This window comes from Dunckerocampus dactyliophorus, chromosome 9 (genome assembly GCF_027744805.1).
Source record: "Dunckerocampus dactyliophorus isolate RoL2022-P2 chromosome 9, RoL_Ddac_1.1, whole genome shotgun sequence".
In the NCBI taxonomy this organism is placed as follows: domain Eukaryota; kingdom Metazoa; phylum Chordata; class Actinopteri; order Syngnathiformes; family Syngnathidae; genus Dunckerocampus; species Dunckerocampus dactyliophorus.
This window is the reverse complement of record NC_072827.1, coordinates 8152102-8168714: the sequence shown is the minus strand read 5'-3', so window position 1 is coordinate 8168714 and position 16613 is coordinate 8152102. Positions and strand designations below refer to the sequence as shown.

Genomic DNA, 16613 nt, shown 5'->3' with positions numbered 1-16613 from the left:
CTCCAACCTAGTTTTCCAAATCACTTTATTCGTTTTGCTTGTTTTTTTATATGTGGAATATTATGACTTTAGAAGAAATGTCTTTAATATTTCAACTCGATGCTACTAAAATGACAAATGATGAAGAATGAAGTAAGACGGATAAACAATCAACAGAAACAGCTCTTTTTAGGCATGTAGTGACTTTAATAAATATATTCTGCTCATTATTACAATTATCTATACAGCACCCACGTTAAAAAACAATTCATTCTAAAGCATTTTGTGTGATTCCCATACAACGATCAGTGCCTTTTTAAAATATTATTTACATGGTAAACACAATCAGTTGATGGTACTTGAGGTGGGATTAGTTTCTTCCCCCTGCCCCGCGCCCTCCCCAACCTCCCCGCCCTCCCCGTCCTCCTCTCCTCGGTCGACCTCTGTCCTGTCGCGGTAATCTTTTATGGCGCTCCACTTTTATCCAGTCGCCATCGCAGCCTGCTTTTGCCTCCTCGCTTTCCCCGTTGGAGAAGGATATACCCGGAATTGTAAGGGGGCGGTTCTGGGGTGCGGCACTGGAACTGTGGGCACGCGGCCTTCCTGGCCGGTGAGGGCTTCTGTTGGTTTTATTGGTGCTCTGGCCTCCTCGTGCACTGCCCCTCCCCTGCCATCCCCTGCTGCCAAAAAACACCTCCCTGTTATACTCGTGCACCACGCCTGCACTCAGCGGCCGCTCCCTCTCCGACATGCTCTCCGATGTGGTGCTGCACGGGCTGCTGCCCTTGGAGCCCAAATGGAGCGGCGACAGTTTGGCCGACAGGCTGGCGGTCGGCGACGAGCCGCGGCGCTCGTTCCAGGGGGTCAGGCGGGAGCGAATGGGGGAGCGTCGCACGGCTGCGGCGTAAGAGGACGCTTGGCTCTCATGCGCAGACAGGAACTGAGGAAGAGTGCGGGCGTCTGAGCCGGTCACGGCGGAGAACGCCGAGCCACTCTGCTGCCTTTTCTGACTGATGAGCTGCCGCAGCCTCACACTGCGCATCCACGCCTCGTCCATGTCTGCAAGAAACCGCACAAACTCATCAACAGGGAGCTCAACATACAGACTTCAGCTGCTGGACTGTCACCGTTTTGCCCTACGATAAATTATCGGCTTATTTAATTGTTCTTCTATTTAATCCTACCGGGTCTTCTTCTTATTCCGCTGAATTTTTTGACCAATCCATTGCAAAAATGTTCAAATCACTCAGGACACGTTGACTGTAATTTCATATTTTGATATTTTCCGAGACAATGTCATTCAGGACGTGTAGGCTATCTATCTATCTTTTTCTAAAGAATTCCCACATTTATTGTAATTTGATATTTTTTGTGACAATTTTCCAATTGAAAATGAAAGGGCAATTTATTTACCGCCCCCTACTGGTGGACAATACTTTTACATGACTAACAGTCCGCTTATTCTCCAGAGTGACACGGCTCAGGAGGTCCAGTGGTTGTTTCCCAACCTGATGGTTGCTGGTTCGATCTGGCTGTAATCATTCAACTTATTTGTTTCACCATTCAGTCTGCATTTTCACTCTTCAATCGTTTCTAATTCCAACGTTTTAGTTACGTCAGTCAGGACATTTAGGCTATCGGTCATTTTCATCAAAATTCACAGATTTACTATCATTTCAGATTTTCCGTGACAATTATGCCATTGAAAATGACTGGGCAATTGATTTGGCGCCACCTACTGATGAAAAATCATTTTGCATTTTCCATAAATAACAGTCTGCTTATTCTGCAGCGAGACACAGCTCAGGAGCTGGAGTGGTTGTTTCCAAACTTGATGGCTGCTGGTTCGATCCTCAGTCATTCAACTTAATCATATGTTTAACCTTTATTAGTATTATTTTCACTCTCCAACATTTAAAATCCTGCACTTTTAGCCAATTTTAGTATCGATCACGACTTTTCCAAAAATCCCACATTTACTGTCATTTCATAATTTCTTTGACAATGAATGGGCAATTTATTTGGTACCCCCTACTGGTGGAAAATCATTTTCCATTACTGTAACATTCCACTTATTTTCCAGAGTGACATGGCTTCAGGAGGGAGAGTGCTTGTTTCCTCACCTGATTGGTGTTAGTTCGATCCTCCATGCTGCTGTATCATTCACCTTCCATAGTCAGTCCGCATTTTTACTTTCCAACATTTCAAATTTAGCCGTTTTAACCAGCTCATTCAGGACATGGAGGCTATCTATTACTAAAAGTTCCCACATTTTCCTTAATTCAGTATTTCCTGTGGCGTTTTTTCCATTGAAAATGAGTGGACAATTTCAATGTCGCCTCCTGTTGGTGGAAATTCATTTTACATTTTTACATGTAAACATTCTGCTTATCCTGTGCGCGGTGGCATGGCTCAGGTTGTAGCGTGGTCGTCCTCCAACCTGGTGGTTGCTGGTTCTATCCTCAGTTGGGGAACGCCTTTCTTGGTTATTTCTACATTTCAGTTCAATTTCAGCATTCACACGCAATTTCTACTGAAATAACTTGAAGTTATTCGAAAAACATATAAACGTCTGTCATCGTTCCTCTTAGCGAGTGGTGTCTCATATAAATACGAAACACGGGCAGGGACGGTGTACCCAGGAGAGCTGAGGCATAACTTTGGGCAAAATTTACGAAAACTGGTGTGTCGGAAAAGCGAGGTTTGACTACACGGGAGGTGGTGCATGTGCATGTTTGTCATGTGTCCCGGTTCTCATTCAATATTGCGAACAACAAACGTACGTTTAAATTTTCACCTGACCTTTTGGAGCATATTAATAAAAACAGCGATACCACTGTATGCTGATAATTGCAGTATCGTCATATGGAGATATTATCGTGACCAGGGGTCTCAAACTCTACCTGGGGGCCGCTGGAGATAGGGTCTGGTTGTGGCTGGGCCGCATGAAGTATTGGGAGCAATGGTACAGAAGAATGAGGATGTTTTAGCAACGTAAGTGTAAACAGGATTTTAGTTTCGGTGTGTGAAAAACAGTAAAGCTATTTTATACTCATTCAGAAAACACAACATCTCATGTCTCTCAAGTAGATCAATCATATCAAGTAGAATCATATCAAAAATACATATTTTTTATCGCATTTACATTACTCCTCAATATTTAGCCGTGGGCCGCAAAATATGACCCGGCGGGCCACAAATAGCCCACGGGCCGCGAGTTTGAGACCCCTGATCGTGCCGTACGGTCGGGTACTCTTGAGATTTCCATCTTTGATCTTCAGGCAGTTACCAGAGTTGGATCTGCTCCTGGGGATGACGTCCCAACTGCCTGCTGATGTTTCGATGACGAGCTCCACAGTTTTGATGTCATCCTGTCCGCCAGTCGGACTCCACGTCATGCAGCAGCTGTGCCTCGTGGACTTTGGTGACCTCACGTTACTCTGTTGACAAACGCTACATTTCAGTTTGGAGCAGTAAAGTTGCACCAAACCTCAACATCAGAGCCATCGTGCACGGTATTGTCTGATATCATGCATGACATCGTCTGATATCATGCATGATATTGTCTGGTATTATTCATGACACTGTCTGATATCATGCATGACATTGTCTGATGTATGCATGACATTGTCTGATATCGTGCATGATATTGTCTGATGTATGCATGACACTGTCTGATATCGTGCATGATATTGTCTGATATCGTGCATGATATTGTCTGATGTATGCGTTACACTGTCTGATATCGTGCATATTGTCTGATATCATGCATGATGTTGTCTGATATATGCATGATATTGTCTGATATCGTGCATGATATTGTTTGATATATGCATGATATTGTCTGATATCGTGCATGACATTGTCTGATTTCATGCATGATATTGTCTAATATATGCATAATATTGTCTGATATCATGCATGATATTGTCTGATATCATGCATGATATTGTCTGATATATGCATGATATTGTCTGATATCATGCATGATATTGTCTGATATATGCATGATATTGTCTGATATATGCATGATATTGTCTGATATCGTGCATGATATTGTCTGATATATGCATGATATTGTCTGATATATGCATGATATTGTCTGATATCATGCATGATATTGTCTGATATATGCATGATATTGTCTGATATCATGCATGATATTGTCTGATATATGCATTATATTGTCTGTTTAGAGCACACTTTGGCTCGACTCTGCATATGTTTTGCTTTTTATTTGGCTTTTGTGGCTCTCTTTTTGCAATACTTCCAATTCCCATTCGAAAAGAGGGGCCAACCAGCCTTTACATTTGGTGTCAAGACAAGAATAACCTGAAAAAAATGTTAAGGTACAGTTTTAATGTTTTACTGATAATGGAGGTTGACTTCTTGTGCCACTTTTATGCCAATTACCAATGTGATAACGTGAGATGTCTGAGGCGCATCTGTGATACGAGGGCTGGTATACTGTATATACTGTACGTCTGTTTGTATATATAAACCAATCAATGAGTTGTGTTGTTGTGGTGCCTTTTTCCAACTTGTGACAAGGCAAGAAACTGAATAGAGAAGCAAAGCTTTACAACACACATGATTGACAGCAGTCATCCTTCACCTCATAGCTGACGGTGTAGTCTACTTTCTGGCTGGCTTGGATTCCCACAATCCATTTGTCCATCACGAATGGCGGCTGCATGACAAGAGCGTGAGTGTGACAAAAACCATAAAACAAGGCAGCACTTTGTAGATGAAGAAGCAGGAAAACCTTGGTCATGCGCATGGGCTCCACATCCTGGCGGTTGGTGCTGAACGTCACGTCCTTGATGTACGTGATGGCCACGTCGTCTCCATCCAGTTCCAGGAACATTTTCCACTTGCAGTCCTTAGCAGGAAATACTTCTTTGTGAGCTTTTCTAGTGCACTCCACCTTAACAACTGATTTCAACACCCCCCCACAAACCCCCAGGTCCACCCTAGGCCATCAGGACAACTCCAGTGTATGAAGCAACAGCACAACCTAGAGGGAGTTTAGTGGTACTGACATGGATGCTTTTTAGGTGGGAGAGAAAATCTGAATACACTCTATATACTGGGGGTGTCCAAACGTTTCTCCAGTGAGGGCCACAACTTTGCCACTTTGATATTTAGTAAAGCAACACATGTAGATATGCTAAGAAGTTCTATTGATATTTAGTAAAGCAACACATGTAGATATGCTAAGAAGTTATATTGATATTTAGTAAAGCAACACATGTAGATATGCTAAGAAGTTCTATTGATATTTAGTAAAGCAACACATGTAGATATGCTAAGAAGTTCTATTGATATTTAGTAAAGCAACACATGTAGATATGCTAAGAAGTTCTATTGATATTTAGTAAAGCAACACATGTAGATATGCTAAGAAGTTCTATTGATATTTAGTAAAGCAACACATGTAGATATGCTAAGAAGTTCTATTGATATTTAGTAAAGCAACACATGTAGATATGCTAAGAAGTTATATTGATATTTAGTAAAGCAACACATGTAGATATGCTAAGAAGTTATATTGATATTTAGTAAAGCAACACATGTAGATATGCTAAGAAGTTCTATTGATATTTAGTAAAGCAACACATGTAGATATGCTAAGAAGTTCTATTGATATTTAGTAAAGCAACACATGTAGATATGCTAAGAAGTTCTATTGATATTTAGTAAAGCAACACATGTAGATATGCTAAGAAGTTCTATTGATATTTAGTAAAGCAACACATATAGATATGCTAAGAAGTTCTATTGATATGTAGTAAAGCAACACATGTAGATATGCTAAGAAGTTATATTGATATTTAGTAAAGCAACACATGTAGATATGCTAAGAAGTTATATAAATATATAATATATCATATATTTCAATATTTCAAAACAGCCTGCATCTCAGCTTTGTCATATAGGTGAATTATTATTAGTACTATTATTAGTATCAACTTCGCTCTCTGTGCTTTTTTTCACAATTTTGATTTCAACTTTTATTTATTCTTAAACAATCTTTGTAAATTTTCCCCTGTTAATATTATGACGTTATGTCCAGAATATTTTGACTTTATTCCCATAATATTCAAAATTTTCCCCCAACTTAATTTTCAAAAAATGACAACTTTATTTAGTTTGATTTCTTTGTCATAATATTATGACTTATAAAAAAGAACATATTTTCATATTTATACGTTTTTATAATCCCGAACGCGCGATCCCACCAACGTAAGTCTTTTACGTTGTTTTGCGCGAGAGGCAAAACGAGGTGATGACGCAACTCCTCACTGATGTATTTCACTTCAGAGCACTTTTAAGCCATACAAACGACCACAAGGTGGCAGAAATGCGTTTGATAAGAGCTTGGCAGCCATCAAGTGAATGGAAAATAACACATGACAGAAAGGAGGAAGTGAGAGAGCGTGGAGGAGAAGGTTTTTAACGCATGCACGCGCACACACGCGCACACACATACTTCAGTTCCAAATGAGAAAACTCTAAATACTTCATGGTGTTATATTTGTCAATAAATTGTTACGTTGATTGAAAACAACCCTTTATTGTGTTGTTTATCTTGGTACGGTTGTTTAGATATTTGCCTACAAAAGAACTTCACTTTTGTTGCCATTGAGTTTGAGCATATTCATGGGCATCCAATTAGTGATGGCCTGAAGACAGTCAGTCTGTAACGGCAGTCGGGGGTGATGTTGAGGACGGCTTGGTTGCGAGATAGATCTGAGTGTTATCAGCGTAACAATGAAAATGAACGCCAAAATAACAACAAATATTATCAAGGGAAAAAAGATAAATTATAAAAAGTAGGGGAATGAGGACTGAACCATGGGGGACACCGTGAATGATTGGTGAGCATGAAGATTTAACATTGTGACCCTGAATAAAATGTGAACGGTTGGATGTGTAGGAATAGAACCACTGTAGAGCAGCGCCAGAGACCCCAATGCAGGGGGTTATCTTTTGGAAAATGGCTGGGATTGAATGATTTAATATTTCAACTAAAATTACATTATTTTTCCTTCTAACGTTACAAGTTTATTCTCGTAAAAATTGTGCCTTTTTTTCTCTTTAGAAAAGAAAACTTCTTCCTTTATTATTTTGACTTTATTCTGTAAAATTACAACCGTTTTTTTCATGTCCGCTGTTGTACTTTTTAATGCCTTGTACATTTTCTTCACTTCATTATGACTTTATTCCCGCACTGTTTCCACTTGATTCTCATAACATTAGAACTTTTTCCCACAATATTCTTATGTCAGAGGTGTTCAAAGTGCTGTTGTTTATTGGCCTGCAGCATATTCTAAATATATAATATAACAAGAAAAAATAAAAAAAATATTTTAAAAAACATCAGCAAAAATGGAAAAATCAGTAGTAATTTTACATGAATAAAATCTATATATTAAGCAAAAAAAGAGATGAGAAAAAATGAGAAAAATGCCAAAGTGAGAAAAGTAAGTAATTTTGAAGAGAATAACATCATAATAGTATGAGGAAAACTAATATCATATCAGCAGCATAAAGTTGAATATTAAAGAATTATAATTTTTTTAAGTCGCAATATTGTGAGAAACAAACACAACAATGAATAAAGTTGTAATTTATGGAAAATTAAGTTGTGGAAAAACTAAATATTATGAGAATAAAGTCCAAATATTATGAAAATAAAGTCATACTATTACAAGAAGAAAGTTTAAATAGTAATATAATTGAAAAAAAGCAACCTAACAACAGCAGAAATGGTAAAAACATTTTATGAGAATGAAGTCAAAATATTCAGAGAAAAAAAGTCGTAGTCTAACGAGAAACATTTTAGGAATAATGTCATTTTAGTAGCACAGTAGCATAGAGTTGAAATATTAAAGAAAAAAATCGTATTTTTTAAAAAGTTGTAATATTATGAGAAATAAACAAAAGTTTACAAAGTTATAATTTTGTGACATTTTTTCATGATAATATTATCATATATATTAATATTATTAATATAATGGGAATAAAGTCATAATATTATGGCAAGAACATTTTTTTATATTTGAGAAGAACGTTAAAATATTTGGGGGAAAAAACAGCCGAATTGGGGTATTTTCTTGAAATACAGATTACATAACTTCTCAGCAAACAGTATCTACATGTGTTGCTTTACTAAATATCAATAGAACTTCTTAGCATATCTACATGTGTTGCTTTACTAAATATCAATATAACTTCTTAGCATATCTACATGTGTTGCTTTACTAAATATCAATATAACTTCTTAGCATATCTACATGTGTTGCTTTACTAAATATCAATAGAACTTCTTAGCATATCTACATGTGTTGCTTTACTAAATATCAATAGAACTTCTTAGCATATCTACATGTGTTGCTTTACTAAATATCAATAGAACTTCTTAGCATATCTACATGTGTTGCTTTACTAAATATCAATAGAACTTCTTAGCATATCTACATGTGTTGCTTTACTAAATATCAATAGAACTTCTTAGCATATCTACATGTGTTGCTTTACTAAATATCAATAGAACTTCTTAGCATATCTACATGTGTTGCTTTACTAAATATCAATAGAACTTCTTAGCATATCTACATGTGTTGCTTTACTAAATATCAATAGAACTTCTTAGCATATCTACATGTGTTGCTTTACTAAATATCAATAGAACTTCTTAGCATATCTCCATGTGTTGCTTTACTAAATATCAATAGAACTTCTTAGCATATCTACATGTGTTGCTTTACTAAATATCAATAGAACTTCTTAGCATATCTACATGTGTTGCTTTACTAAATATCAATATAACTTCTTAGCATATCTACATGTGCTGCTTTACTAAATATCAATATAACTTCTTAGCATATCTACATGTGTTGCTTTACTAAATATCAAAGTGGCAAAGTTGCATCCTTTCATTTTTCACTATGTGGCCCTCACTGTAATAAGTTTGGACACCCCTGACTTAAATAAAAGTGTGTTGAAACTTTAACGACTGTTGTAAAATATGGGTCCCAGTTTGACGCCATTTGAGAACGCACCACGTGCCCGTAACGGTAACAGTGTTGTAACGTATGAAATGGTCATTAATTACATTACGGCAGGGGTGGGCAAACTTTTTGACTCATGGGCCACATTGAGTTAACAAAACAGGCTGGGGGGCCAGACTACAGTATATATTTGCTACATGCACACTCGTTCTACAGTAGTTAAAGCTTACAATTCCAACAGTCCACCTGGAATTATTTGTCTTATTTTATCTGTAAAAGTGTCATACAATCTGCTACATGAGTTTGTGTCCCTTTTTTCAGGAGCACTTTAAACATGAGACCGCATCAAATAAGGAAATGTCATTTTACAGTATTTTTTTAACTGAGTGAGGCACCTGGAATGTACATGAATAAAGGATGTGTGATATACAATACAAGTGATAAAACATGGACTATTAAAGAGCATGTGAACGTCCCTCCTTTTTTACGTCCCAGACAGTGCAGTGGGTAGTTAAGGTTGTGTGTCACTTGTGTTAGTTTGGCAGCATAGGTGAGGTAGTTGTCTAGATGGCTGCATGTAGAAAGCTACTTTGACTCTTCTATGTTAAAAATTTAAATTAAATACTTTGGAAGCAACTGGCAGGCTGGAATCAAACGTTTGGTGGGCCGGATGTGGCCCCCGGGCCGTAGTTTGCCCACCCCTGCGTTACAGTAACAGTGTTATTTTTTTCACGCCCAACACTGAAAACAGAGCTAGTGGTATTCCTCGTCATTCTGCTTCTTTTCTCCCTGATGAGACACACATCAAATCCTCACCAGGCAGTCCAAACACGGACAATGCGGCAGGCTTTACCCCCCTGCATGCTGACCAAGCAGTAATGATGTCGCCCATCCCCAAACACTCGCCATAAAGCTACAGGTCACCGCTTAACCACACAGGGTTCACGGCACGGATCCGTCCATTGTGCGGTGATCACAGGGAAGGACATCTGAGGAGTGGTGCTGACACACTCGTCCGAGGAGCCGCCACGCTCTCTTACAGCATCCTCTGGGGCCGGGACACGTCTCAAAAGGGCCACGCGGCTGGCTCGGAAACACACTCGCCTCGGCCCCAGGACGCTGGCACGGGGGCTCCCAGGTCGGCGCTAGTCTAATCACTCCGGTAGAAACAATGTCCCGTAATGATGCCTTGGACGCCAGTGCATCTAATGACAACTCATACATAATTCAGCACCTTTCACTTGGCTGCACGGTGATATCCTCATTAGCAGGGAACCCTCAGTGGCTGTCAGATGGTGGCCGCTCAATCGCAAGGCCCTCATTTTGTCTTTGACAAGTGCAGCTGCTTCCATGACATCGCCAGCAAAGAGGGGCGAAGAGGAGGGGGAAAAAAATGCAGTGCGGGTTTGTTTTATTTAGTGCAAAAAAAAAAAAAAAACCTTGCAGTTTGTAAAAACAAGGCTGACACGGAACCTGACACCAGGCAGGGGAAAATAATTAGCTCTCATTTTCTCAGCCTCCTGTTTCCTTCTCCCTGCTGTGTTTTCGACCCACTAAACCACCACATGTCAGAAGAAATGGGAGGCAATTAGCGGGCTCGTTTCAGCCCTGCCGAACACACTGAAAGAGGACTATTTATGACGGGACAATGAACAGCTGAAAGATTAAATAACGTTTTCCTTTTAAAAAGAAAACGACTTCTGGCTAAATGGGCTATTTTTGATTAAATTCAAACGGCAAGTGGAGAGCCAGCCTTTTCTGGGCTCACAAAGGGCTGCCAGTGAGTGGAGCTGGATACGCGACACGCCGCACAATGACATGTTTATTTGTCTGCTTTTATACCTGGATAGTCATGCCTCTAATGGTCAGTGGAACAGCCGTCATTACCAATCCTCAGCACCCAAAGCCTCAACATATACACGCTTCCATCGCCACAAAAAACACGCAGCACGTTCCATACCGGTCAAACTTTTTCCAGCGAGGGCCACATAGTGAAAAATGAAAGGATGCAACTTTGCCACTCATGTTTAGTAAAGCAACACATGTAGATATGCTAAGACGTTATATATATATATATATATGTATATTGAAAAAGCATAGTATTAATACTGCATCAACTTTGCTCTTTTTTCCCCCATTTTTGCTGGGTTTTTAACATTTTCCAAATATTTCAACTTTCTTCTTAAAGAATCTGTGAAAAAATATTTCTGGTAATATTATGACTTTATTCCCATAATATTTTTACTTTATCCTCATCATATTATTATTGTTTGTTTCTCATAATATTCCGACTTTTTTCTTATAATATTCATATTAAATATTTATATGTAATATTTATACTCTATGCTACTAAAATGACATAATTTTTCCTCATAATATTGTGAGTTTATTGTCACGTGACGGCATGGTGTTAATGTTGGTAAAAGGTATATTTTGGATTGTAATGGCTGCTATGCAGCGGCAGGCAAGCACAAGAGAGCAGTAATAATCATCAATATCAGGCACAGCTGGAACTAAATAGAACACAAATCAGCGCCAGGAAAGTCAAAGCGGGGGGAAAAAAAGCACAAAACCAAACAGGAAATATAACACAATAAAAGCATGACAACCGGAACTAAGGAATAAACAGAGACAAGTGACATTTATTTCCGTAAAATTGTGACTTTTTTTCCTCATTAGATTACGGTACAACCTTTTTCTCTTAAAATTTTGACTTTATTCTTGTTAGATTACAGCTGTTTTTCCCATTTCTGCTGTTTTTTTATTTTCCATCCATCCATCCATCCATTTTCGAGGTACAGGCGGGGTACACTGGAGAGGCGGGGTACACCCTGGACTGGTGGCCAGCCAATGGCAGGGCACATATAGACAAACAACCATTCACACTCACATTCATACCTATGGACAATTTAGAGTCTCCAAACATGCATGTTTTTGGAATGTGGGAGGAGTACCCGGAGAAAATATACGCACGCACAAGGAGAACATGCAAACTCCACACAGAGATGCCCAACGGAGATTCGAACCCAGATCGTCCCGATCTCCAGACTGTGTGGCCAACATGCTAACCACTAGGCCACAGTGCAGCCCTTTTTTATTTTCCAAATATTTCAAAAATGTTTGCAAATTTTGGTTACTCACAAAATAGAAAAATCTCAGTATGACACTGAAAACTCAGCATTAATATCTTAGTAATGGCAGATGTTAATGCTGGTTAATTATAGGGCTGCCAGCAAAGCACAGCCCATCCTATTATTCCTTATACTTATTTTATATACTGTATAAGTATATATTCGTATACCGGTATGCAGCTAGTGCAGGTCAAACGGTGCCAAGGATATCACTGGAAAACAGGTTAGTGTGCTATTTACAGCGTGTAACATTCTGTGTAATCGTGGCAACGTCATGGATGAACAAACTTGAAAATGGGCCGCTTGATTAGGAACCCCCCTTCAGCCCACACCGCGTGAAGAACCGTAAACAAATGTCGTATCACTGGATAGGTCTCAACAGGAGGAAGACACCTATTTATATTTGGTAAGATTCTGTGTAACCATGGTCACGTAATTGACGGCCAGATTTGAAAACGGCCACTTTATTAGGAACCCAGCATTCAGGCTATACCATGCATGTAAAATGTTAACCACCTGCTAGGATACAACCTCCGGGCCGGCGCTAAATAACAGGAAGGCCAGGGGGGAGGAAGGTGTCTTCCTTTTTCGGTATCGGTATATCGGAACAGTGATATCAAGCATCTCCAGTGACAAACTTACTGATCTTCCCGTCCCTGGCTTCCAGTGGTACCCAAACACCAGTTCTAGTTTGACACTTTTGCTGCTTTCCACCTCGTTTTCAAGTTCATCCTGGAAAGAAAATGAGCAAAAGGACAAAAAATTATAACATCATTCATAAATGCTATCATTATGAAGATTTGAATGCTGATTTTCAATTGGTTTGTATCAGTATTGACTGTAATATACGTAAGACAGTCCTGAATATAAGACCACGCCACTTTGTCAAGGAGAGAGATTTTTTTAAGAGAAAATAAATGGTGTTTACGGTAGATTACAATAAAAAATAGGGATGTCACGATACACTCGATCGATACACGAGATTGGGTCTACAAGAATGAGACAAAGCGGGATTTTATCATGACTTTTAAGAAAAATACAATGAAAAAAATCCCCAAAATATATTGCAATCTACTAATTTAATTTCTGCTACACTACACTCTTCTGCACTCTGTGTGTACGCTAGTGGCCCCGCCTCCACCCACCGAAGCAACTGTATGACTGACTTGTGACACCCCTAATAAAAAATGAAATTATTAACTGTTTGATGATCAGCATGACCACCCATGACAGCTTTTTTGAGCATATGTCGCTGCATCTCTTCAGGTCACAGGGTGTGTGAGTGACAGGAAGAAAAGCTCAGACTGTAAATGTCTATAACCCCAATATAAGACCACCTGACATCTTTTAAAGAAAAAAAAGCCTGATGAAGTGTCCTATGAGTGTGTTTGGGTTGTAGAAGAATGTTGGCACATTGTACCTTGAGCAGCGGTGGGAAGTGAACCATGCCGAGATAATCATTGGTCAGCTTTTCAATTTCACTCTGCCAAAGAGGAAACGTCCCATAAATCCCATGAACAAGAAGCATAAAAGCATCATGGGTGTGTCGTGTGGTGTGTTTAGCCCCTCAGCCTTGCCTTCAGGTGCATGACGTGGCCTTTGGACTTGATGCCCATTTCCCGCATGTCATTCTCTGAGAGTAGTAGGAGCCTCTTTCCCGTGATGTGATTGTCCCGAAACAGGTCAGCGTACAGCTGCATGCCACATGCAGTCCCCTCTGTGGGAGAAAAGCATTCATTTGAAATGCAAGCATCCACACACCACCCACTGCGCCCTTTAACCATCCCGTCTGAAAAAAAACAAACGTTTTATTGGTTTGTCAGCTGCTTTACAGACGTATCTACACCATGACATGACAGCGCTACACGTTCAAACTAAGGACCAACCAATATGATGGATATTAGGAAATACAAAATTCAGATAACCAATATATCGATTACATTTTGATATTTTTCAATAAAACAAGAGACTGAATACCTGCTTTTGATGGCTTAAATATACAGTAGCACTTCGATTAGCATGTTTTTTGGCTTGGTGTGCGTACATTTTCCGGTTAGCGTACAATATGATGCGCATCTTGACACGTTATTAATACACTGTTTAAGTCCAACAGTGTTGTTAATGTATTTTTAGCACAAAACGTCCTTGTTAGCATCCTATTAGCATGCTAATATGTGGAAAGAGGAAGTGGTAGTCAGAGCCGTCACCCGTCTATGATGTCATTAGCCGTTGACTCTGTAGTTCTTTGCTAACTAACAGTTATGCCACAAGTCGCAACATTCTAAATGCACATAAATGATGAATGAAAAGGATAAATTAACATTTATGGTTACTTTTACTTTCATTGAATACATGATTGTTCCCAAAGACACGATGTGGCAGCGAGACACCAAACAGACACCACCTTCCTGTTTTGCTATGAGTTATTTCTTGAATTCAATAGTGTTTCTCACCTTCAACTTTCCTTAGCTCCATTTTGGGTTATTTTGCAGCCTTTATCAAAAGAAAAGCAGACACTGAAGTGAGAAACACTATTGGATTCAATAAATAACTCATGGCAAAACAGCAAGGTGGTGTCCATGTTGATCTCGCTGCCACATCCTGTGTCTTTGCCAACAATCAGGTCTTCAATGAAGGTATAAGTAACCTCAAATGTTCATTTCTCCCTTTCAGTCATCATTTATATGTATTTACAATTGTTTTATGCCTGTAAAACTATAATTGTAAAACTATTTTTAAAAAAGTGTTTTGTGTTAAGAATGGAATATTTTCCACTCTATTTCAGAACGGTACGGCAACATGTTTGTCATAATCTACCACAGAGACATAGCACACACAAAAAACCTTTCACTTGGAACAAAATGCACACTGTTCTCTTCATCTGCACACATAAACACATAAGTCACACTTCCAGTCTTATGATGAGGGGGAAATGCATGCCTAGTCTGATGAAGCCAGTTTTGACCAGTGTAAACTATGAGGAAGACATAACACACGTTGGGGAGGAGATAGAACATTACAGAAGGAGGGGAAACACATTCCTCAGGAGGAGAATCCTCTGGCTTCACTAGGCTTCAGTTTGTGACTGCCCATATTCTCCCCAGCGCTGGCATTACAATTGTTTGTATCTACTCCTGTTTGAATTCAACTTTAAACTGTCCTTGAGACTCCTCAACTCATGTCACAGCTGTTCAAATAAAAGGCCCCGGGTGGACTTCGGCACTGTAAGAGGGCTGGTCACAACCATGTTAAGATGTTTGGCACGGATTAATTATTTCTTATGGGAAAAATGGATTGGGTTAGAGTACGTTTCGGACTTTCTGGAATGGATTCATGACACTAACCAAGCAAAGCCTTTCATTGTAGGACAAGAAGCATTGAAAATGGATGGATGGCACTGCAATGCTGCCTCTGTCCACCAGAGGGAGCCAGATGAGCCCGGAGCCCAGAGGGGGGCTGACGTCATTGCTGTGCCCCAATGAATGCGTTGCTCGGATGGGAAACCTTTATGGGACATTATGGGAAAACATTTTTCAAGAGTTGTTTATTTTACTTTACTACGTGTTTTTACTTGTATTGGTACATGTTTGTATATTTCTCCGGTGTACCGTTTGATTGTTAAGTTGCTGTGTGATGAGTTTAGTGTTGTCAGTAAGATGACACCGTGAGTCAGACTGTTATGTCGTTATACTGTTATATATAAAGACCTGCGATTTCCAGTGGGCTTGTTGTTGTGAGTGCAGTGATAGCTCGTGATTAGCTACCGTTTCCTCACTGACTCGCGAGCGGGACAGTATTTAAACAATTAGTAGTACTTCTGAAGTAAGGAGATGTCACAAGATTAGAATTAGTCGCACCGCTGTATAAGCCGCAGGGTTCAAAGTTTAAGAAAAAAGCAGCGGCTTGTACACCGGAATTTCCGGTAATATGTCGACCGACGAAGATGACAACAGCACGGCAGTACTGGTGGAATGACGACACGTGTGCCTTCATCGAGTTCTGCTCCCTGGCGCTACTGTGCATGCGTATAACATGCGGAAACATGTTGCAAATGGAGAAAAATCCTGTAAATGTGCAACCCTTTGAAGGAATATTTCACATGAGTGCAATTTTTCATTTAATAATGCTATATTTGTGTATTTTGTCATTTTCTATAAGTTTTAAGATGCAACATGTCGTGTCAATACTTGTTTGTTTACAGTCCAAGCGATTAAAAAATGACATTTGCAACTTAATAGGTTATGATAGTCACATTAACATGTGGAAAACGTACTTAAATAGTGTTATGTGCTTACACATTAGTGGCCGCGTGATGCTAACGAGGCAGCTAATGCCACTGCTAGCTATGCCACGACGGTTAAGTTGCCAACTTTTGGCAACACAGGATACACAAGGGCCGATGTGGACTGTCAAGGAGCTACAACTGTTGTGATGGGGCGATGGGCATTGCTTGGCTGGATGTTGATTTTTCAGCCGTTTCATTCGT

General features: G+C 39.4%; 1 protein-coding gene across 3 annotated transcripts in view; it reads right to left on the bottom strand.

The window, feature by feature from the left end:
• Nucleotides 1-177: 177 nt before the first annotated feature.
• The window catches only part of map3k20a (mitogen-activated protein kinase kinase kinase 20a), a 41293-nt gene continuing 24857 nt past the window's right edge, over nucleotides 178-16613 (bottom strand). For 2 of the 3 annotated variants that reach the window (XM_054787773.1, XM_054787772.1), the window contains 7 exons: nucleotides 13705-13844; nucleotides 13548-13610; nucleotides 12770-12859; nucleotides 4745-4861; nucleotides 4595-4669; nucleotides 3269-3419; nucleotides 178-1038 (listed from right to left, as the gene is read on the bottom strand). In XM_054787773.1, the coding sequence (XP_054643748.1) occupies nucleotides 350-1038; nucleotides 3269-3419; nucleotides 4595-4669; nucleotides 4745-4861; nucleotides 12770-12859; nucleotides 13548-13610; nucleotides 13705-13844 (1325 nt within the window). In that variant the 3' untranslated portion in view covers nucleotides 178-349. Of the gene's footprint in view, nucleotides 1039-3268; nucleotides 3420-4594; nucleotides 4670-4744; nucleotides 4862-12769; nucleotides 12860-13547; nucleotides 13611-13704; nucleotides 13845-15471; nucleotides 15632-16613 lie in introns of those variants that run through there. The other variant, XM_054787774.1, reaches the window with a different exon arrangement.